Source organism: Oncorhynchus nerka, linkage group LG26 (genome assembly GCF_034236695.1).
Source record: "Oncorhynchus nerka isolate Pitt River linkage group LG26, Oner_Uvic_2.0, whole genome shotgun sequence".
In the NCBI taxonomy this organism is placed as follows: Eukaryota; Metazoa; Chordata; class Actinopteri; order Salmoniformes; family Salmonidae; genus Oncorhynchus; species Oncorhynchus nerka.
This window is the reverse complement of record NC_088421.1, coordinates 31,819,756-31,844,565: the sequence shown is the minus strand read 5'-3', so window position 1 is coordinate 31,844,565 and position 24,810 is coordinate 31,819,756. Positions and strand designations below refer to the sequence as shown.

Here is a 24,810-nt window from a genome sequence, read left to right as displayed (position 1 = left end):
CATCACGTTTTCTGTGCAAACTATGTTGAACACTGGCCTGCTGGAATCTACAACTCCCTACTACATCGCACAGTTCAGACATGAACTCATTTATCTCTAGAGAATCTGCAGGGAAATATGAACAATGAGCTCACAGAAAAAACTACATTCAATAAAAATGATTGAACCAACTTTGGTTAATTAGTTGTTTAAATACCAAAAAATAACCAATACTTCTGTTAATCGGTCAGCACTAACACCTTTTGGGGATTTCAGGTCAAGACCACACACACACACACCACGTCCCCAGTTTGTTAGACAAGTGTAAACACACACACGATCCCATACACACTTGGAAAAAAGCAGAGTTGAGCATTCTCATTTCATTTGAAAAATATAACTTTTTAATAAAGGCTACATCTCTTTATAATAATAATTACATTAATTAAAGTACCGAGGCATCTTTCCAATGGAGCTCTACAGAATAGAATGCATCATTTACAGTTTTAATACAAGTGGAACTAAAACAAAAAAAAGCCATGAAAAATATAAAACAAACATGATTACAAGGAGATGGTAAAAAGGCATAGTAATAAAATGTCTTTTGAACATAAGCCCCTTGTGAAAACCAAGGGAGTATCATACCCCGATAACAGGGTAGTAACACGGTAAAGGGACCCATGTAGGCACAGCTACTGTACTCAGTTAAACACTACGGCTTCCTCTCAAACGCCACCCTATTCCCTATGGAGTGCACTACTCATGCCCTGGTCATAGGGAATAGGGTTCCATTTCAGACGCAGCATCGTAGTGTGTGTTAGCATCATAACCTCTTCCTCTGTCAAGGGTCAAGTCACACAGGAGAGACTGGTCAATTCAACACTTTCAGAGGTGGAAGTACCACTAACATTTGTGGGGGGACAAAACATTTTTTTGGAGGGGGGGGGGACTAGTCTCCCGAAGGCAGACATACTCTTAAGGACACGTATCAGAACTGGTTTTGCTAAACAAAATGAAAATGTGCATTTCTTATTGGACTGATCCAGGAAAGGTAGTCCCTCCCCGTTTGTCAGTTTCCTTCTGTTCGGCCTAATGAATACACCCCTAGATCTGTCGTTCTGCCCACAAGCCTGGACATCAAGGAATGAGGGGTGGCTATACACAAAACAACTGTTGAGCTTGGCTGGTATAGATTCATTTGGTGGCCTTGTCTTTAACAGGTGTAAATCTGTGTTAGCATGTTTCTGCAATTTGGGGTAGTTTGGTGCTCTGGGCCAGTTTAGGGGTAGTTTGGTGCTCTGGGCCAGTTTAGGGCCAGTTCGGGGGTAGTTTGGTGCTCTGGGCCAGTTCGGGGGTAGTTTGGTGCTCTGGGCCAGTTTAGGGCCAGTTCGGGGGTAGTGTTGTCCTAAGTGTGGGCTCGTTCCCTGTGCAAAGCCTGGGCAACAAAACAAAGGCACTGAGAGATGAGACTACAGGGCTGTGGTACCTGCGCTATACCACACTGTGAAGTTAGGGCAGGAAGTCACTGATCAGAACAGAAAACACTGCCACAGGATTAGTTGACAAGGCAGGAAAGTGGAGGGTGGAAAACTAAATACTTTGCATTTGAAATATTGGAGGCGACATCTCCCAATTCTCCAAGCAGCTTGTCCATCCACAGGACTATGGGGAGGGGAGTGACATTTCAATAAATTATTTATAAACTCTTTACATTTATCAAAAAAATCATTATATGTCCATCTGCATATACATCTAGGGTTGTTGGTAGAGGCAGGCTCAGATAGGGCACCAGTCCCAACTTTCACCTCTCAACCTTTCACCTCTAGCAGTCTCTCAGGTATCAGAGGTCCCCGCCTACTCCCTCAGACAGTGGTCATTCAATTCACGTATAGTTTCTGGAATCCAACACCCGTATCCAAACCCAACCCACAGTCCACCATTTTCTCTTTCATCTCCAAGACGAGATGTTGTTAAATAGTCCTGTAAAGTCAACTGTTGATGGCTACTCCTCGACTCCACTACTCCTCGACTCCACTACTCCTCGACTCCACTACTCCACGACTCCACTACTCCACGACTCCTCGACTCCACTCTCCATCCTTCATTGGCCAAGCTTCTTCAACAGAATCTCCAGTTATCAGTCCTTAGCTTTAAGACTCTGGTGGAACAGGGGGGTGGTGTCCATGGAGCGTTTCTGTTATACATTCCTCTGGTACTTCTGGAGGGGTATCAGTCCATCCTCTCCACCTTGCCCAGGATCTTCCCCTGGTACCTGGGCAGAACAGAGCTGTCATCCAACACCTCCTCGAACACAGCTCCACACTTAAACTCATCACTGGCCCTCTTGAAGTAGTACCTGTAACCCAGGAGGGGAGAGAGGGGGTTAGTGACAACATGTCAATCATCTGTACAGTACAGCCAACACAACCAGACCATAGAAGACCTGGATTACATGGAACAGTACTATATCCAACACATACGTGGAACAGTACTATTGAACAGTACTCTATCCAACACATACGTGGAACAGGACTATTGAACAGTACTCTATCCAACACATACGTGGAACAGTACTATATCCAACACATACGTGGAACAGTACTATTGAACAGTACTCTATCCAACACACACGAGGAACAGTACTCTATCCAACACACACGTGGAACAGTACTCTATCCAACACATACGTGGAACAGTACTCTATCCAACACATACGTGGAACAGTACTATATCCAACACATACGTGGAACAGTACTATTGAACAGTACTCTATCCAACACACACGAGGAACAGTACTCTATCCAACACATACGTGGAACAGTACTCTATCCAACACATACGTGGAACAGTACTCTATCCAACACATACGTGGAACAGTACTCTATCCAACACATACGTGGAACAGTACTCTATCCAACACATACGTGGAACAGTACTCTATCCAACACACACGTGGAACAGTACTCTATCCAACACACACGTGGAACAGTACTCTATCCAACACATACGTGGAACAGTACTCTATCCAACACATACGTGGAACAGTACTCTATCCAACACATACGTGGAACAGTACTCTATCCAACACATACGTGGAACAGTACTCTAACAGTACCAACACATACGTGGAACAGTACTCTATCCAACACATACGTGGAACAGTACTCTATCCAACACATACGTGGAACAGTACTCTATCCAACACATACGTGGAACAGTACTCTATCCAACACATACGTGGAACAGTACTCCATCCAACACATACGTGGAACAGTACTCTATCCAACACATACGTGGAACAGTACTCTATCCAACACATACGTGGAACAGTACTCTATCCAACACATACGTGGAACAGTACTCTATCCAACACATACGTGGAACAATACTCTATCCAACACATACGTGGAACAATACTCTATCCAACACATACGTGGAACAGTACTATTGAACAGCATGCTATCCAACACATACATATATTCAGTAAGCTACACAATGAAGATAATGTCATGTGGATTCAATATGATCTGGTTTAACCTCAGGTTGTGTGTGTGCACGCCGTGTGTCTCTTCTCCTTCATTAAGGCCTACTCCCCTACCCCAGATAAAGGAGCCATTGTGCAAGGGGCCAGAGAAGACGGCCACTGAGGTCAGAGGTCAAGAGCTAGCCTCCCCCAGCCCTTTGGACTCTTGAGGGGAGGAGAGGCAAACTCCTGTGATCTACAATGCACCAACAACACTTCACACTCAACTAACCCTCAGACTGAACCAATGGCTTCTGTATTATAGGGGTGGTCTTTGATAGTCTCGGGTTCTACAGGGGCTTATTGGATATAAGATGGTCTGGATTAATTCAAAATCCACCCGTTTCCTCTCATTTCATCAGTCCTGCCCTGGTACTGAGCTACTCCGGCTCCTGACTAACTGGTTATCATTAGGCCCTCAGTGAAAGGACCCTTCATATAAAGAAGGCTCAGATTTTGGGTGCCTGCAAGTCTGCCTGTTATAAACCCTGACCGTGACACACACATCATATTTTCTCCTAGTCACTGGCCGTCCCTCTGTGAGAGGTATATAGGACGCAGGAGAAGGGTCCCGGTAGGCAGCCAGGGAGGGGGCGGAGTCATCTAATCTAAGCAGCCAACCACCTGAGGGGGGACCTCTTCCTGTCAGCCATGATGACTACACTGGCCCTGTTAATGACCCCCTTTACCCCCCAAAACTACCTCCCTTCTTTTTAGAGGAAGAGGAACCAGCGGGGGAGGAAGGGTAAGTGCTGTATACCTCAGCCATTCATTCTGTAATGGAAAAATGCCTCATTTTGCCCATGTGTGGGGTGGTGCACGTCGTGCGCCTTGGAATTCCTAAAGCTCGTGTTTTACGAGAGAGCTGACAAAGTCATACAAACAATGCTCATAAAAATGGGGAAAAACATTTTTTTTAAACAAAAAAAGTATTCTCAAACACACACAAAGGGTGTTCACTAATAAAAACCAGTCTCCATTTGAAACACAGGAAGAGTTCACTAAACGGGGTGCAACAGGGTCTCACACAGCTTCTATTAAATCAGAACAACAGTACTCTGACTGGGGAAATAATCATTGTTCTCTGGCGAGACAAGTATGAACTGGGTAAATAAGAGGACATGAAAGAGGAACTAAGACACGCTAGATAATTGGAGCCTTATTTCTGAGAAGGGGCTCTATCCTTCTCCAAAAAACTTCAAAGGAGCACGGATCTTATTTGCTCAAAGAGGGAATGAGAGAGAGAGAGAAATAACTATTTCCATTGGAACATGTTTTATGTGGCAGAATTTTCAGTGTGCAACATCTGGCAGCAATATTGTCTGGCAGGGCCGGGCCGTACTGTTCTTTGTTGAATGCAAGCCATGTTCAAATGACCCAACGCCCCCCCCCTGCTACTGCTATTAAAACCTTAAGCTTTGAATCCCCCCTATCCTCCCCTCTAACAACGTGGATGGTTAGAGAGAAAGACAAGACAATCAACTACATAGACAAGAGAGAGAGGATGTCCACTATGCAGCCCTGCTTCTCACGCCTTAGACCTTAGGTTCACATGACCGGGCCAGGAAAAGCTCTGGACCAGAGCTCCAGCCCTAGAGTGTTCCCTTGCTCCATGGCCTAGAGTGTTCCCTTGCTCCATGGCCTAGAGTGTTCCCTTGCTCCATGGCCTAGAGTGTTCCCTTGCTCCATGGCCTAGAGTGTTCCCTTGCTCCATGGCCTAGAGTGTTCCCTTGCTCCATGGCCTAGAGTGTTCCCTTGCTCCATGGCCTAGAGTGTTCCCTTTCTCCATGGCCTAGAGTGTTCCCTTGCTCCATGGCCTAGAGTGTTCCCTTGCTCCATGGCCTAGAGTGTTCCCTTGCTCCATGGCCTAAAAGAGAAACTGTGTGATGCATTCCCATCATATCCCTACAAACCATCTGTACTAGTTATGAACCAATGCTTGACACTTGATACCATTCTTGTACTCCAGATCACAATGGAACAGAGTTGTCATCTAAAGTGCGTTGGACACACCTCTAATAGTGAACAGGACCTGTAGTATCCCAAACAACCAGGTCCTTCGTTTAACAACGCGCCATTCAAACAAACCAAGCCTGAAATATGACTAATGCATTTCCCAGAAAATGATGCCGACGTGTAAACCCAAACCCAAACTGCAATGTGTGTTATTCTGTGTGTTACTTCAACGTGCGTGCACTTCAACGTGCGCATCCTTAAAGCAGGCTGCCTGATAGCATCAGTGAGGAATTTGCACGGCTGGCCGTTTGTGTGAGTCTTTGTTGGTTGAAATGAAAGGGGCCGGGTTCAAAGGCGTGCGTATTAAGTGTGCCTCGCCATGGAAATCAATACCAGATGGGACCCAAAACACTCCTCACTTCAAATTCTCTCCCTCCCTCTTTCCTGCAACCCCCCCCCCCCACCAGGCTCTCATTCTCTCCTCTTCCTTCGTTTTAACCACAAACACAGGCATATGAAGTCAATACTCCAACTCATGTGAGCATTCAGCCCAACAGAATAGAGTCGAGAGAGTTTCTAAAGACCCTACCTGGGGCGGCAGGTAGCCTAGTGGTTAGAGTCGGGTAGCCTAGTGGTTAGAGTCGGGTAGCCTAGTGGTTAGAGTCGGGTAGCCCAGTGGTTAGAGTCGGGTAGCCCAGTGGTTAGAGTCGGGTAGCCCAGTGGTTAGAGTCGGGTAGCCCAGTGGTTAGAGTCGGGTAGCCCAGTGGTTAGAGTCGGGTAGCCCAGTGGTTAGAGTCGGGTAGCCCAGTGGTTAGAGTCGGGTAGCCCAGTGGTTAGAGTCGGGTAGCCCAGTGGTTAGAGTCGGGTAGCCCAGTGGTTAGAGTCGGGTAGCCCAGTGGTTAGAGTCGGGTAGCCCAGTGGTTAGAGTCGGGTCGGTGGTTAGAGGCGGGTAGCCCAGTGGTTAGAGGCGGGTAGCCCAGTGGTTAGAGTCGGGTAGCCCAGTGGTTAGAGTCGGGTAGCCCAGTGGTTAGAGTCGGGTAGCCCAGTGGTTAGAGTCGGGTAGCCCAGTGGTTAGAGTCGGGTAGCCCAGTGGTTAGAGTCGGGTAGCCCAGTGGTTAGAGTCGGGTAGCCCAGTGGTTAGAGTCGGGTAGCCTAGTGGTTAGAGGCGGGTAGCCTAGTGGTTAGAGGCGGGTAGCCTAGTGGTTAGAGGCGGGTAGCCTAGTGGTTAGAGGCGGGTAGCCTAGTGGTTAGAGGCGGGTAGCCTAGTGGTTAGAGGCGGGTAGCCTAGTGGTTAGAGGCGGGTAGCCTAGTGGTTAGAGGCGGGTAGCCTAGTGGTTAGAGGCGGGTAGCCTAGTGGTTAGAGCATTGGGCCAGAAACTGAAAGCTTGCTGGATTGAATCCCCGAGCTGACAAGGTAAATATCTGTCGTTCTGCCCCTGAACAAGGCAGTTAACCCACTGTTCCTAGGCCGTCATTGTAAATAAGAATTTGTTGTTAACTGCTTTGCCTAGTTAAATAAAAGTTAAATACCAGCTGGGGAGGAGATCTGGGAAACTAATGGAGCTATGAAGACACTTTGTGGGTGGCTGTTTTTCTAGTGTGTGTGTGTGTTCTTACCAAGATGATCATAACAGTGACCTAGTGTGTGAGAATGTCAGACTGTGTATGCATGAATGTGTGTGTGTCCGTGCATTGAATGTGCGCCGTAGTCTCCCTTCTCCATACCTGTAGTGTCCCTTCTTGCGGAGCTGTTCTTTAAAGTGTCCCAGTGTGAGGCTGTGTGTCTTCATCCACCTACGGTAGGGGATCTCCTCACCACAGAAGAAGTAGGTTACCTCTGTCTCACTCCCCATGGCTGGAGCAACATGGCAGCCTGTCGTCACCTGCAGCACCCTGTTGGTGTCTCTCAGTCTGAGGGGGAGAGGAGAGGTGTGAACACAGGCCTTTACTTTCCCCTATAGAACACTGTTATTAACAAGCTCACTTGGTGGGTCGTAGCTATTGCTACACAGAAAGAGAGGAAGGGGACCAGGGCAGGAGTAAAGGCTGGTATATGATCTAGAAAAGACTGATGTTTGACTAGAGAGTAGATAACATCTGTCTAGAAAGAGGAGAGGGTGTGTGTGTGTGTGTGTGTTCTCTGCTCCCCTTCAGCCATGTCCAAGGCTCTGTAGTGTTACTTCAGAAGGAGGGAGGTTAACTAGGGCCTGTTCTATTCTACAACTGCTCTCTGAAGGTCAGACAATTCAGCACCATGAAAGACGGCTCTGCAGTCAGGGGGAAAGGACTACAACACACACACTGCACACACACACACACACACACCAAAGAAAGATCAGGGAAAGAAAGAAAAAAACTGACAAGGTTGGCCTCTTGCAAATGGTTGGCCTCTTGCACTTCACGTGTGTGTGTGAATGCATATCTTCCTCCTCCACATATGTAATATCATGTTAATGAACAGAGGAGAGGAGGAGGAGGAGAGAGAGATGAGGAGGAGGAAGATGAGAGGCGTACTCTTCTGTTTGGAGAGAAGCAGCAGGACCGGAGCCGGGACCGGGGGTGAGGGGGGACGGCACTGGACAGGGCCCACTCTGGACAGGCATAGGGTGGCACTTCTCTCTCTGGAGGCTGGATGTAGAGTGTCTGCTGGGGAGAACAGAATAGACCAACGTTATTACAGTACAATGTGGTAGTCCAGTCTCCGGCATCACACTATCTAACCGCAGACAGGTTTCAACAGCAGGAATCACAATGGTATATAGTAAAACAACTGATCAATGCATGAGAGTGTCGATATGTTCTCCACTGTCTACAGGGAAAACTAGAGCCAACGTTTTAGTATCGACCTCTGTCTGGGTCGGTGTGCGGCTCCTACCTCTGTTTGGGGGGTTTGGAGACGGAGGCCTCCTCTAGTCTGCGACAGGCCTCCTCCAGCTGGGACAGGGTGTTGGGCGGGGGCAGGGGGCATGGCCGGGTCCTGGATGAAGGGATGGGCGGGCTGGTGGGCACGGAGATGGGCGCTGGCACCTCCGCCACCCCACGTGTGTGTCTGGTTGGACGCCGCTCCGCCGCCATATGCCTTCTTAGTGCTCTGGGTACTGTAGGACGAAGATAAAAACAGCCAATCAGCATGGAGAACGGAAGGAAGCGGGAGGAGTCAATTGTGGGGAATGTTGGGAAATGTACTTTGCATGCATGTAAAATGACTATGGGATGCAATTGTGAAACAAAATGATGAAAATTGTGTTTAAATGTACTGAGAGGACGACAATAAATAAGTTGCAATGAAAGGAAAACAAGTGAAGGGAAATGTAGCTCTGAGGCATTGGGAGAAGACTACAACAGGAAGTGGAGAGGCTAGACTGCCCTACCTGTGGGGTTTGTGGTGCTTGCCCTGCCGGTCACTCTCCAGGATCCACTGCCACACGTTCTGGGAGCGGTCTGTGCTGTCACTGGGTCGCTGGAGGGGCACGACCTCACCCCCCTCTGCTGCCCCCTCCTCAGCCCCCGACCGACAACCCCCTCGGGAAAGGGAACTGGAGCGCCCCATATTGGACTCTGCGGAACTGCTGCCACAGGACACCATCTCCCTGCCCAGGCTGCGACTGCGTGGGTAAGGGGGACCCCCCTCCGCCCCTGCAGACCGCACCGGACACAGACACAACACCCTCTGGGCTGCCTCTCTCTCCATCTGCTCCTTGCTCTTGGAACCGGCATGGTGGTGGATGTAGTGGTGGTGGATGTGCTTGGTGCTGCTGCTGGGCCTGCCCAGGGAGAGGGCCCTTCCTGGGGTGAAACCTACTGAGAAGCCCCCTAAGCTGGAGGTGCCACTGGGGCTGGAGGCCCCTGGTGAGACCAGGGGCTTGAGACCGGGGCCTCCCCGGGAAAGAGTCCTGTGCTCTGGAGAGCGGGAGCGGGGTGAATGGCGGGCCACGGTGGAGGGGGACTGGCAGCCAGGGGTCTTTAGGACACGGGACAGGTGGTCGTCCAGAATGGCCTGGGGGTCCTCGTCGTTGGGGCCGGTGGGCTGGAGGGACAGGGGGTGGGGGGAGAGCAGGGGGGCACTACTGCCGGGCACCTCAGCCTCGTCCCTCTCCTCCTCCTACACACAGCCAGAACAGAAACGGTTAAGTCAGGACAGATCTCAATGACAAACATACACACATGGACAGGAAAGAAGAAAAGTATTGAATGACACAATCAAGGAAACCATTAGACCATTGCCATAGACCTCTGAGATAAGGATTCCCACATCTATAAATCCAACTACTAGTTCATCCACACCTCTTGCATCTGCTGCAGCCTCTCCTCCAGGGAACTCATGGTCTCCTGTTCTCTTTTCAGACGCTCCAGACGAGAGATGAGCTGAGACGCAAACGCTGCCGGCTCTACCGGAGTCATCTCCTTAGGACATCTCTGTGTCCGCTATGGAGGCAGAGAGAGGGAAGAAGAGAGAGAGAGAGGGATGGAGAGAGAGATGGAGAGAGAGATGGAGAGAGAGAGGGATGGCGAGAGAGAGAGGGGGTGGCGAGAGAGAGAGAGGGGAGGGGTGGCGAGAGAGAGAGAGGGATGGCGAGAGAGAGAGAGGGATGGCGAGAGAGAGAGAGGGATGAGCGAGAGATGGAGAGAGAGGGGATGGCGAGAGAGAGAGAGGGATGGCGAGAGAGAGAGAGAGAGAGGGATGGGATGAGAGAGAGAGAGGGATGGCGAGAGAGAGAGAGATGGCGAGAGAGAGAGGGATGGCGAGAGAGAGAGGGGATGGCGAGAGAGAGAGAGGGATGGCGAGAGAGAGAGAGGATGGCGAGAGAGAGAGAGGATGGCGAGAGAGAGAGAGGGATGGCGAGAGGAGGGATGGCGAGAGAGAGATGGCGAGGGATGGCGAGAGAGAGAGGGATGGCGAGAGAGAGAGGGGATGGCGAGAGAGAGAGAGGGATGGCGAGAGAGAGAGAGGGATGGCGAGAGAGAGAGAGGGATGGCGAGAGAGAGAGAGGGATGGCGAGAGAGAGAGAGGGATGGCGAGAGAGAGAGAGGGATGGCGAGAGAGAGAGAGGGATGGCGAGAGAGAGAGGGATGGCGAGAGAGAGAGGGATGGCGAGAGAGAGAGGGATGGCGAGAGAGAGAGGGATGGCGAGAGAGAGAGGGATGGCGAGAGAGAGAGGGATGGAGAGAGGGATGGAGAGAGAGTTAAGATATGTAACAGTTAAAGGAGGGGTCGGTGTCCACCTGAGCCCTCTCCTCCTCTCTTCCCCCCCATCCCTGCTAGCCATCTCATCCTTGCCCCAGTACCCCCTCCACCCCTGGCAGTGCCACCCCTGGGCCCTGGGTCTGTGGTGGCAGTTGGTTACACTCCTAGGAGCCTGGGCTCTCTGCGTGTTCCCTCTGTAGTGCAACCAAGCCATCAGCGCTTCCCTCTGAAGTCTGTACACTTCAAAGGGCCCTCGTCAAATATCAAACATTCACTAGGGGAGGGAGGGAGAAGGGAGGGCAGTGGCTTTACATCTAGGAATAAAAGTCACATATCGACAGGGGGGAAGGAGGAGAAGGAAAGGGAGGATTAAAAGGAGAAGATGGGGAGATGTGTGCAGGCAGCAGGGGAGGGAGGGAGAGATGGAGGGAGATCAGAGAGGAGCCGGGGTCATTTATTTCACTGTTGCACGCTGGGCACCTCTGAGGTACAGTAGAGTCATTATACCCCTTATGTGTGTGTGTTATTTTATCATTGTCATTGTTGCACTGGGGCTTTCTTGATTCCTCTTCCTCTCTTTTTGTTCCTTCCATCTCTTTGTAGTGGAGATGAAGGGAGAGAAGACAGACAGACAGACAGACAGAGGCGGTCTGCCCGGCCCACGTGTCCTGACAATGGCAGCTATCCTCCAATCAGAGGAGAAACTAACACGAGAAAGGGGGGCGAGGAAGGGAGTGTGAAAGAGCACAAAGATGGAGAGAGAATCTTGGACTCTTAAGAAAGCATATATTTGTGAGGAGAAGAAAGGGGGATCAAAAAGTTTGATTCAACTAGCTACCGATGTTGCTAGTTTGGCCTTTCCAAAACTAATTTTCCCATGTCTCCCCTCTCCAACTAGCTACCGATGTTGCTAGTTTGGCCTTTCCAAAACTAATTTTCCCATGTCTCCCCTCTCCAACTAGCTACCGATGTTGCTAGTTTGGCCTTTCCAAAACTAATTTTCCCATGTCTCCCCTCTCCAACTAGCTACCGATGTTGCTAGTTTGGCCTTTCCAAAACTAATTTTCCCATTTCTCCCCTCTCCAACTAGCTACCGATGTTGCTAGTTTGGCCTTTCCAAAACTAATTTTCCCATTTCTCCCCTCTCCAACTAGCTACCGATGTTGCTAGTTTGGCCTTCCCAAAACCAATTTTCCCATATCTCCCCTCTCCAAAGCTCTTCTTTCCTTTCTTTTGGCCTTTCCAAAGCCCGTCAGTTACCAACTCCCCCCTGACACCCTCCAACTCTTCCCTCAGATCCCTCGTTTTAGGGGTGCAGCCTGAAGAGGGGCGGGGTTGTGGAGGGGAAAAGGGGGGACAAGCGCTGTTGGAAGTTGTCACTTTCCTCTGCGTTTTCTCCATTCATCCTCTGATCAAAGAGCTGTGTGTGTGTGTGTGTGGAGGAGCCAGCAGTTGATTCTAGAGCCTCCAGATAAAGCTGCGAGAGGGGGAACTCTCCCCCATCTCTCCATTCTATGTATATTTTCATCATCAGTGTGTGAAGAGAAGACACTGGTCTTTAGAATGCACCGGATAAACAGCTTAGAAACAGTCTCCTGCAGACTTCAAGGAACCCAACGGGGGTGTTGGTTACAAAGGTAGCGGGAGGGGGTGTGTCGGGGGGGGGGGGACTTTGACATCTGCTTTGCTCTCAGATCTTTGTTGTTGTTGTTGTAGTTGTTGTTGAATGGTAGAATAGAGATGGTGGAACAGCAGACCTGATAGAACAGCAGACCTGAATACAGGCCATGAAATGGATGTTGCACTACTGAAAAGCACTAATAAGTGGGGCAATAGGACATTTATATGTGTGTGTGTGTGTACACTTACAGGGAAGGCAGGTAGAGAGACTTGGCTGTTCATCCTCATGTTGCGCTGCATCTCTCTCTGCATGTGCTTCTTGGAGCCCAGCTTGTAGGGAGGGATGCCTTCTCTGTCAGGGAAAGGCACAGGATACACAGGTCAAACAGCCAATCAGACACAGCAATACACACACCCAACCAGGAAGCAGCTCATTGGTCACCTAATAGCTATTTCAATCACCCCCTATTTAACCCAGATAAAAAAATACAATATATTTCAGGTCAATTCTGAATCTGAGGTGTAGTGAACAAGAGGTGAACATTGGATAGGGTTTCTGCTAGGTGTCAGGTCAGTGTGTCTGACAGAATAGGGGATTTCATCTGCCCTAAAACTGACACTCATCTCCAGCCATGGCTCCCTGAGCAGTGGGCACTTCACCACACACCCCTGCACTTCCTTTTAACTGAGCCCAGAAAGGATCACTCAGCCCTCAGAGAGCTGTGCCAGGCTTTAGCTGTTAGCATTCATCACCAGCAGTATACACAAAGTTAGCATTAGCATCCTGCCATTGACTTGCCCTGGAATCCCACTGAAAAGACTAGTCTGGAAGCAAACTATACTGTTTGGAAGGTTAACACACAAACCCACTGATCAAAGTGTCAGTCCTACAGAGAGAATGATCATAACATGTAGGCTAATAAAACATCTCTCAGATCACCCGCCATACACATTCTGCAATCATAGTATAGGGCCCATCACGCCGGGACAATCCAATCATAGTATAGGGCCCATCACGCCGGGACAATCCAATCATAGTATAGGGCCCATCACGCCGGGACAATCCAATCATAGTATAGGGCCCATCACGCCGGGACAATCCAATCATAGTATAGGGCCCATCACACCGGGACAATCCAATCATAGTATAGGGCCCATCACGCCGGGACAATCCAATCATAGTATAGGGCCCATCACACCGGGACAATCCAATCATAGTATAGGGCCCATCACACCGGGACAATCCAATCATAGTATAGGGCCCATCACGCCGGGACAATCCAATCATAGTATAGGGCCCATCACGCCGGGACAATCCAATCATAGTATAGGGCCCATCACGCCGGGACAATCCAATCATAGTATAGGGCCCATCACGCCGGGACAATCCAATCATAGTATAGGGCCCGTCACGCCGGGACAATCCAATCATAGTATAGGGCCCGTCACGCCGGGACAATCCAATCATAGTATAGGGCCCATCACGCCGGGACAATCCAATCATAGTATAGGGCCCATCACCCCGGGACAATCCAATCATAGTATAGGGCCCATCACCCCGGGACAATCCACAGAGCTCTTAACCAGGCCTATGGCTGACGTAGTCAAAATACAACTCTGTCTGATCTAGTATTGCCTTGAGGTACTTCATTCACACCAAACCACCAAGAGCAAAACCCAGTGTTTCTCTCCCGGGCCAGGCGAGCCCTGCCCTATAAAACATCAGTGTCTCAGTGACCTAGCCTAGCCAGTAGTGCACCCGACCGCCACTTGTCTCACTGTTGCTTTGAAAGCTTTGAAATCCCACAGTCATGCGCATTGCCCCCCTCCCCTCGTCGAACCGCTCCAGTCTTCATTTGGCAAGCCTGCCTCTGATCTCCCCACATCAAAAGGCTGGTTTGTGAGATAAGGTAATGTTTGAAGTCTGCGCAGCTGCATTCCCCAGCGTCCAAGCAAATCCATAAATAAGATATAACCCCCCCCCCTTTTTATTTTCTTTATCTAGAAATGAGATTAACATTTTTGGTGTGCCGCCCAGCCTTTTCAACAGTCATAAAGACAGAGATATTCTAATCTTAAATGAGCTGAGTAAAAAAAACAAACAACCAGGAAGCGTGTGTGTGCTTTGGAGGCTTTCGTCTCCGTCGCTGTTACTAGGCCTGTACTATCAAAGAGCCAGAGTACGGCGCAGGATACTAGGCCTGTACTATCAAAGAGCCAGAGTACGGCGCAGGATACTAGGCCTGTACTATCAAAGAGCCAGAGTACGGCGCAGGATACTAGGCCTGTACTATCAAAGAGCCAGAGTACGGCGCAGGATACTAGGCCTGTACTATCAAAGAGTCAGAGTACGGCGCAGGATACTAGGCCTGTACTATCAAAGAGCCAGAGTACGGCGCAGGATACTAGGCCTGTACTATCAAAGAGTCAGAGTACGGCGCAGGATACTAGGCCTGTACTATCTAGGGCTCTATACCGGTGCTTTGATTATGCCTGTCTAGATGGTCACTGGTCAGGCAGTCAGAAAGTTACAGACTCGTATCATAAACTCTTTATAACTGCTATACTCTAGTAAACCTTCTAAACCACTCCCTTGGCTGTAAAATAAAGTAATTTCGATTTCAGACAGGACTCTTTAGCTAGGTCGTGATTCACAGGAACGACAGTTTGCGAGTTAGCAATTCCAGTGATAAGTGTCATGTGATCAAAAGGCACAAGATCATCCTGAAGAGCTGACTTTAAGATTACATTACTGTCAAAGACAGGTGATGAATGGAGATATCCTATAAAGGCTGTTTACCATCAGGGAAAATGTTCCCCAGTTCCAGTCTACTTAAGGGGTGGCTCTACCATAGGCACCAATGCATTAGCAGCTGGGTCTGGTCTACTTAGTTCATTGACTTTATATGAACCAGAGAAAAAGGAGCTCATGAAATGTATTGCTTTCTCTCGTGTCTCTGATTACGGCCATGTGTCATGAGAAACTACAGCCATGACTCCATCCAGACTTCATCTCTCCCACCATGGCAACACCTCTCCTCTAAATCACACTACAAACATACTGTACTAGGGAATGGGGCTTGAGCATGCATTGTAAGGCTGGGGTCTAGGGCCCAAGGGGGAGCTAAACGGGGGTGTAGCCTAATGGTTAGAGCCAAGGCTAGGGCCAGGCTAGGGCCAGGGGATGAGGTCTACAGGCCATCCTGTCCCTGGTCTGGTTCTACTCTGGCCAGTAGGCCTCTGAGGTGTCAGGAGGAACAGCCAGGCTCATTTCACGTGGGGGGGGGGGCTCCTACTCTCCCATCCACTAGCAGGGCTGTGTGTGTGTAGATTGGTGGTCTCAAGAGGGTTCCCTATTCCTGACAGTGCGAGATTCCAGGTGAGCTGTACCGAGGCCTAGAACCGGAGAACCTCCTAAGAACCCCATCAAAGAGGAGCTAGCTTCAGACCAGGACAAGTCAGGAAAACCACAAACACTGTTCAGGTTCAGCTAAGAGGCTCTGAATCAAAACTCTTTCCCAGAACGTTCCCAAAAATGACACTCTTCTCACGATAGTAACCATCAGTATACTCCAAACCAGAGAGGCTCCAGTCCTTTCCCTCAGAAAACACACCATTTAAGACATGAACCTCTACTTACACACTGCTGTCAGTCATGGACATGGAGTCGTCTGTCATGGCGTCGCTGGACACCTCGCTGTCGTTGGTGCTGGTGGCTGGGCAAATGAGCCCACATGGTACGGGTTGACCGGGTCCCCTCGCCTGTGGGACCTACACACAAAGGACAATGCAGTTTAAATACGTGTGTCAGGTAGCAATGTAACAGATATACACCAGTACCTTTCATCTGTTTAGACCACAGCTAAGGCCATAGGGCGCTTATTTCTCTTCTTGTGAAATAAGAAATAAACTGGATATAGATATTTGTGGACCTATGCTGCCAACTTGAAACTACTCCCTTGTGTGTGTGTGTGTGTGTGTGTGAGAAAGAGAGAACGTGTGTGAGAATGTGTTGTCATGACATTAGTATTGTGATACTACCATACCAGATTTTCCTTGGCAAAAAAAGAAAACACAAAGCAGACTGAAATCTAAGGTCCTTCAAAACCTACTTTCGTAAGATATGTGCTATAGCTTGCCCAAACAAAACTAATGTGACTCTCGGTGACAACATAAGACAGTTTTTTTCCAACATTAGGACCGTTTTCCTCAAGAAATTATGTCCACTTCATGTTTTGTTTTCTTTGACTCCTAGTGTGGTGATAGTGGTGTCGTGACAACACTAGTGTGGTGATAGTGGTGTCGCGACAACACTAGTGTGGTGATAGTGGTGTCGTGACAACACTAGTGTGGTGATAGTGGTGTCGCGACAACACTAGTGTGGTGATAGTGGTGTCGTGACAACACTAGTGTGGTGATAGTGGTGTCGCGACAACACTAGTGTGGTGATAGTGGTGTCGCGACAACACTAGTGTGGTGATAGTGGTGTCGTGACAACACTAGTGTGGTGATGGTGGTATCGTGACAACACTAGTGTGGTGTGTGTCTCAGACAGTAATGACTTTGAGTTCAACCACACTCCAGGGCCTGAGGAATGTGACAGGGTTCTCTCTCCCTGGGGGGCTAGTAGAAAAGGGGAAAGGGGGATACCTAGTCAGATTGTACAACTGAATGACTTCAACTGAAATTTGTCTTCCCCATTTAACCCAATAGCCACGTCTTCGGTGCCCGGGAACAGTGGGTTAACTGCCTTGCTCAGGGGCAGAATGACAGATTTTTACCTTGTCAGCTCGGGGATTCAATCCAGCAAGCTTTCGGTTACTGGCGCCAACTCTCTAACCACTAGGTTACCGATCATAGTCAAACTGGCCCTAAAACGGACCAATCCCTCTAGCGGTCTCTCACCGTATTGGCATGGGAAATCTATGTTTACATTGCCAAGGCAAGTGAAATAGATAAACAAAAGTGAAATACACAATAATAATAAAACTCTTGCTTCACAGCCCATCACCTCCTGCTGTGATGCATTCCTACCCAAGCAGAGGAAACTAAGAAAGAGGGGAATGAGAGAAGAGGAGAAAGAGGGAGAGAGAACCTGAGCTCACAGCCAGGTAAGAGAGGGAGAAAAAAGAGGAAGTGTGAGAGTGTGCAGGGAAGGGAAAGAAAGGAGAGAAGAGAAAAGGGGGAAGCAGGGCCTCTTCTTTATGAGCAGCCCACTGGCAGGAGAGAGCCAGAGAGCTGGAGAGGAAGAGAGAGAGGGGCTCAGCATGACTAAAGCCATAGGCCCCAGCTCCAACCTGACCTTCAGAGGGGCTTGCAAACACGCAGGTATTTAGCACAGCTGGCCTCACATCTCTCCCTCCCTCTCTCACCCCCCCATTCATTCTTTTGCTGTCTTTCAGGAAGAGACCCCCCCACCCTCCTCCTCCCAGTCCCCACAACCCCTTTCTGTCCTTCCTTTCCGCTCGATATCCCTCTAAAGTACACCTAGTCCCCACATCCCAGCGTTTTCAAAGGGAAGAGATAAAAGTGGGGAAGAAAGAGGAGAGAAAAAAGGAGAAGGGGAAATCAGAGGAGAATCACAGTAAACAAGTGAGAGAGAGGGTGAAAAGAGAGCGAGGGAGAGATTGGGGGTTAAAAAAAAACATTGAAAGAGAGAATGAGTCTGCTGTCGCTGCTCGGTGGTTTTTGAGAATAATCTGATTCAGAGAAGAAATGAGTTCCACATACCAGGGAGAGGAACGCAGCTAGATGGGGAGTCAGGGACACCAGTCTGATTCAAAACAACACCTAACCAGGTGATGGAATAATGGAGATCGGTCTGAACTGAAGCCTCACTGGGACACGAACCCATGTCCTTCTCAATCCTCCTATGGGGCAGGCTGGGTTGTCAACACAAGTTCTTCATGGTCCCTCCCCTATAGTGTGTTGATTCTATTGACACTTTCTAGCCCAAGCAGAGCCAAAATCCAGCCAAAATCACTAAGAAGTTGCCCAATTCCCCTCCCTGCAGGCCAAACACCAGTCTGGCACCAGGGCTCTAAAGCCTGATAGACTCCCTCTTTAGAAATGTTAAACTTAAGTGGTTCGCCTGACAAGTCAATGGCCATTGATTCATGACAACCATCTGGCCTTGGGTTGGGCCTCATCAGCTGATTCGGGTCCCTCATCCATATACAGACCAGCAAGTCAATGGCTTGTTGGATTAGCACATTGGCAAGTTGTCATATTTCACTCCCATTAAGATAAGGTAAATACAATCTGTTTATATAGGAGCAGTAAGGGGAGGATACAACTGAGGTATGATGATATGAATAAATATTCACCTGTAGCTACGTGGTCTACATTCTGCAAAACACCACTCCCTTGTCAGATGTTCAGTGGGTGACATGTATAGATATTACATACACATTTGACATGTATAGATATTACATACACATGACCATGAAGTCCAGATAAGTGAAACCGAACCACTGCTCTGAAGTGGCTCTGAACATTTCAAAATGACTAGCCTACTATTTGTCATGTTTGAGATACAAGGAGATGTATCCCTATCCTTAGAAATGGCCAAAGCCGTGTGTGGCTGAGGCACAGCATAGCAGAGTAGTGGCATCATGTATTATTGGCTGACAGGCTGGGGCCAAGGCCAGGCGTGCTCTGTTAACTTCCCGTGGAAGGCGATCCCTCTATCTGCTGAACTATTTCAAAGCTCCGGAAACTGAGGCAAGCCAGCAGAGGGCTGCACTCAGTCTAGAGAACACCATTTATATACTACACACAGAGAGAGCTAGAGAGGAGAGAGAGAGAGAGCTAGGGGAGAGAGAGAGAGAGCTAGGGGAGAGAGAGAGAGAGAGAGCTAGGGGGAGAGAGCTAGGGGGAGAGAGAGAGCTAGGGGAGAGAGAGAGAGAGAGAGAGCTAGGGGGAGAGAGAGAGAGAGAGCTAGGGGAGAGAGAGAGAGAGAGAGAGCTAGGGAGAGAGAGAGAGAGAGAGCTAGAGCTAGGGGGAGAGAGAGAGAGAGAGCTAGGGGGAGAGAGAGAGAGAGAGAGCTAGGGGAGAGAGAGAGAGAGAGAGCTAGGGGAGAGAGAGAGAGAGAGCTAGGGGGAGAGAGAGAGAGAGCTAGGGGGAGAGAGAGAGAGCTAGGGGGAGAGAGAGAGAGAGAGCTAGGGGGAGAGAGAGAGAGCTAGGGGGAGAGAGAGAGAGAGCTAGGGGGAGAGAGAGAGAGAGAGGGGAGAGAGAGAGAGAGAGCTAGGGGAGAGAGAGAGAGAGAGAGGGGAGAGAGAGAGCTAGGGGGAGAGAGAGAGAGAGAGAGCTAGGGGAGAGAGAGAGAGCTAGGGGGAGAGAGAGAGAGAGAGAGCTAGGGGAGAGAGAGAGAGAGCTAGGGGGAGAGAGAGAGAGAGCTAGGGGGAGAGAGAGAGAGAGAGCTAGGGGGAGAGAGAGAGAGAGAGCTAGGGGAGAGAGAGAGAGAGAGCTAGGGGGAGAGAGAGAGAGAGAGAGAGCTAGGGGAGAGAGAGAGAGAGAGAGCTAGGGGAGAGAGAGAGAGAGAGAGCTAGGGGGAGAGAGAGAGAGAGAGAGCTAGGGGGAGAGAGAGAGAGAGAGAGCTAGGGGGAGAGAGAGAGAGAGAGCTAGGGGAGAGAGAGAGAGAGAGAGCTAGGGGAGAGAGAGAGAGAGAGCTAGGGGAGAGAGAGAGAGAGAGAGCTAGGGGAGAGAGAGAGAGAGAGCTAGGGGAGAGAGAGAGAGAGCTAGGGGGAGAGAGAGAGAGAGAGAGAGCTAGGGGAGAGAGAGAGAGCTAGGGGAGAGAGAGAGAGCTAGGGGGGAGAGAGAGAGAGAGCTAGGGGGAGAGAGAGAGAGAGAGCTAGGGGGAGAGAGAGAGAGCTAGGGGGAGAGAGAGAGAGAGAGCTAGGGGGAGAGAGAGAGAGAGAGAGAGCTAGGGGGAGAGAGAGAGAGAGAGCTAGGGGAGAGAGAGAGAGCTAGGGGAGAGAGAGAGAGCTAGGGGAGAGAGAGAGAGAGCTAGGGGAGAGAGAGAGAGCTAGGGGTGAGAGAGAGCTAGGGGGAGAGAGAGAGAGCTAGGGGAGAGAGAGAGAGCTAGGGGTGAGAGAGAGAGAGCTAGGGGGTGAGAGAGAGAGAGCTAGGGGGTGAGAGAGAGAGAGCTAGGGGGTGAGAGAGAGAGAGCTAGGGGGTGAGAGAGAGAGCGAGCTAGGGGGTGAGAGAGAACTAGAAGGGAGAGATAGAGAGCAAGAGGGGGAGTGTGTGTGTAAAGTATCTCTCAAACAAAGCTAACAAGCAAGGTAAGATGAAAACGCATCTGGAAACTGTCTATTTTGAGACAGTATATGCTCTTTTGATGTTATATCCTAGTTGTTATCCATGACTTACAAAGAGCCATTGACGCTAGGCTAGTCACTGCATTCCCCAACATTTCCCTAATAGTTGGCTATAGTACGTGAAATAGGAAGGGACCAGTGTCTTACCTGTACCCCTTCTCCATCACCTCCACCGTCCTCATAGACACTGTTGCCCTCAGCGCCTGGGCAGAAAGTCCAACCACAGAAGCCAGCGCTTTGGCTTTGAAATCATTACAACTCCACTCCTCTTCCTCATTCAGGGTGGGCAGGTACCCACACACCAGCTTCAGGCTACCTAGCCCGTTAGGGTTCACATGAGCAGGGTTCTCGCCCCCGCTCCTCACATACTCGAGGTAAATGTCCGAGGTCAAGAACATCTGGTAGGGGCTCTCCTCCATGCTGGTCTGGATCTCAGTCTGTGCCTGGTCGAACATAGCCGAATCAATCTGTTGCTTCTTGATATTATCCCGAATGAAGGTTTTGGTCGCAGGCTTGAGCTGCTTGGCAACTATGCTGCTGGTGTCAATATAGCGCTTGTAAATAGCTTTGGCGACTCGCAGCGTTTTGGTATCCTTGAGGTCCATCTGCCTGAAACCATTACAGGCGAACCAAAAGTCTAAAGTGTCGACGCATTTCTCGCGCTCCAGGAATGTCCTAAAAAGATGAGCACCGTCTTGGTCCCCAAGAAGAGAATGCAACGACTTGGTCCACCGGGCTAGCGGCGAATCCGGTGACGCGCTCCCCTCGGGTTCCCCAAGTCCATCCTCGTTCCTCTTCGCAATGTAACCGGGAGGCGCAAGCAAAAGCGCTTTGACCGCGGTACCCTGGGGTCTCATCATGGCGAGTTTGCCGGGGTAGCACGGCAGCACCTCGCCCTCCTCCCCCGGGACCGGGGGACGGGGAGCATCTTCTCGGAAGCTATTGGCGATATGGTCCGATATAAGCGCTCTGCTCATGGCTCCGAAGGCAGCAGCAACAGAAATCCTGTGCGTTGTTCGCCTCTAAGCGCAACAACAATCTCCTCACTCTCTATAGTCAGCCGGGGAGCTTCTCTGCCAGTCTTCTCTCTGAAACAGAAGTATTGATCTAATCAAACTCAGATCCACCACAAACTTCAAAAGGCATACATGCAGTAGAAGTCTTTTCAGAACCTTTACAGACCTTGAGAGAGAGAGATAGAGAGAGAGAGAGAGAGGAGAGGTGCGGCATATTTACATAAATACTCATTAGATTTTATTTGGGTGCTCACTGACATACCTTCCTTAGCCAATGTTGGTGTTGAAAGTGATCATTAACATAACACGGTTTAGCATAAACTCATAAAACAGATGATGTTCCCACCATCTCGCTCCACTTAATTAACTACATAGGAACATTCTAAATCCAAGACCACAGAAACATGTGCGGAAATATCAAGTAGCCTAGATGGAATACAAGAAAAGTGCAAGAGAGAGACATTTGTACACAATAGCATACCGAAGATCGATATCTGTGAGCCGGTGTTCTCGTTAACACCTCAACAATTAGCTGGCCATCAAGCCCAATCTGATGCTGAACACGCCGCAGCACATGTCCAGTACACCACCGACCAACAGACACCAACCCACAACGAGGCGTGACGACACGTTCGCTCACTATTTTCTCATCATACGCGTCACAAAACAGCCCAAATGGAATAGATTACACAACCCTAAACATATCCAAGAAACAGACTAACGTTACTAAACTAGGCTACAGGACATGTTTTGAAAACGTGATGGAGAGTGTTGATTTTGAACTGAACTTGCCTTTTGAAGTAGGCTAACCAAGGTAAAAAATTATAAGCGGGTTCTCTGATTTCTGTTCTACCAACATCGTGAACCACAAATTGATAAAAACATTGCTAAAGGCCTCCGAGAAGCAAGCTACCGTCCACGAGAAACAGGCTATAGACATGGAAGCAGAGCCGATAACCGATGGCTGCTAAACGCTACACTGTATTCTCCGATCAGAAGCTGTAACAATATCACCTTTCGAAGTTAGAACACTTGCTTTGCGGCGAAAGCGAATAAATCACCTCAATCCATAAATCGGCTGAATCGAGATCCTCATTAGCCTACATCGCCGTTTATATTCTGCACCAGAAATAATATAAATGTGCAACTACCTAATTCCATAACGCTTTTCTATCTTTAGTGGGTAAAATAGGCTACATTGCTTCATCCAACCACACAGAAAAGTACTCAGATCTCACGGGGGGAGGAATTCCAAATACTTATATCGTGATGAATAGTCCTCTAAAAAGCGTATCAAAGTTGAGATAAAGTGCCCAAATACTTATCACAACGAAACGTAATCGCACAACACACTAAATGATAGTTGTTTGAGCTCTGTATCGAGCAAACTAAGTTAATTGCATACAGCCACATTACTTCAAAGAAAGTCAACAGAACATCAAAGGAACTCCAATGGGGCCAGCGCGAGGGACACACTCTTGTAACTTACCATCGATCCACGAGTTCGGTCTTCCAAAAGTATCCGTTTTTTTATCCACAGAAAAATAATCCACAATAGTCGATTCCACGACAGACCCTTTCACAGTCCGATTTTTTTCGTGTTAGCTGCAGAAAGAAAAATGTAGTTTTCCAGGGGGAAAAAAATCCTGCTTAGTTTCCCCCTTTTCTTTGCAAATGTTTCAGTCTGCCATGCCATACCGTAGGTCTCTCCTGTAGGCTAGTCCAATACGTTCTGGGCTCAGCGTAAAACAGCGCACTTCAAAGTAAGGAACCGACAGCCTAGTCCCGGAAGCAACATAGAAAACAATACTCCCCCTTTCCCTTTCAAAAAGAACACAGCGCATTCAAATTCACCAACACACATTCATCCTTTATCTTTTCATGTTTTCAGAGGCTGGTGAATTGATGGACGCGGTGAAAAAAACGAAAAACATTCTAATAATTTTTACTGGCGATTTTACAGATCACAAAGTTACAACAAAGTTTCTAGGACCTTATCAAAGACAAGAACTCTTGAGCCAACTCCCTGAGGCTTTGGAACGTCAGAAGTAACAGATCTGCCGCCCCAATAGCATTATCCCTGCAATCCCTCTGTTGCTACATAAACTTTAAAGACACAGGCCTCTTTTCTTTTAAAGACTCGAATAGTTTCCTGATTAACCCATTTCTATCTTTGGGATGCGCAAAAGACACCGTTGTGTTGGCTATCTAATCTGGTATACAATTTCCCCAGGGTAATTCTAGAATGCCAAATTATCAAATAAAAACGACAATCCATATCCATGTGCAGTTGAAATGCATGTATGACATACATCTCAGCAGCACATTTTCCACAGCTCCTTCAAGTGGCCAGGTTGGGTAAAGGAATGATATACACATGGGTTATTAAAGATGCGATTTGCAATAGCTACTGCAATTCTATGTTCATTTCAATTAACAATATAATATAACCCATTGGTCATTGAAGATTATAAACTGGGTGGTTCGAGCCTGAGTGCTGATTGGCTGACAGCCGTGGTATATCAGACCATATACCACAGGAAAGACAAAACATGTATTTTTACTGTGTTAATGTATTGTTGGTAACCAGTTCATAATAGCAATAAGGCACCTCGGGGGTTTCTGATCTATGGCCAATATCCAGGCACTCCGTGTTGCATCGTGAGTAAGAACAGCCATTAGCCGTGGTATATCTCCTCGGGCCTTATTGCTTAAATATCATTTCTTAATGTCTCATGAGCTTAGAACAACTGCCTTACCCAATCATAACTGAAAAGAGAAATGAGTCTGATTTACTCCATGGTTAACAGCTTGAAAATACATCTGTTTAAAACTATTATGTTGATTTCACACTAGAGAAATCTTTCCCTCAATGTAGGATTAATAGCTAGGCTATATCATATGGATAGAGTGGACCGAAGAGTACAACCACTACGTTTGATTTAGCATTCAGCCTCTTCTCCTTTTTATCAATCATCTCCTTTCTATTAATGTCCCATTTGCTCTACAACCCTGGCACACGAGGCCACCTTTTATATCAATGATATCAATGCCCGGCTTTATACACCACGAAAAGGGGGGAGGAGGAGTATGATGGAAGGAGGAGGAGGAGTATGTGATGGGATGGAGAGAAGGCCTGTAGTAGACAACCCATCCATTCTACCCATAATGCGCTCATTGACTGACACAAGCAGCTGTGGGGCTTGTTTT

At 48.7% G+C, this 24,810-nt stretch overlaps 1 protein-coding gene across 1 annotated transcript; it reads right to left on the bottom strand.

Moving 5' to 3' along the window:
* Positions 1-360: 360 nt before the first annotated feature.
* On the bottom strand, positions 361-23,594 carry LOC115126002 (axin 2 (conductin, axil)). Its single transcript, XM_065010425.1, is given in 12 exon segments — positions 361-2,335; positions 7,184-7,369; positions 7,973-8,104; positions 8,334-8,417; positions 8,419-8,556; positions 8,830-9,560; positions 9,743-9,883; positions 12,513-12,615; positions 15,904-15,985; positions 15,988-16,034; positions 20,732-21,672; positions 23,090-23,594. Coding segments are annotated over 11 exon segments (2,601 nt in total). The 5' UTR covers positions 21,562-21,672; positions 23,090-23,594; the 3' UTR covers positions 361-2,208.
* Positions 23,595-24,810: the final 1,216 nt, after the last annotated feature.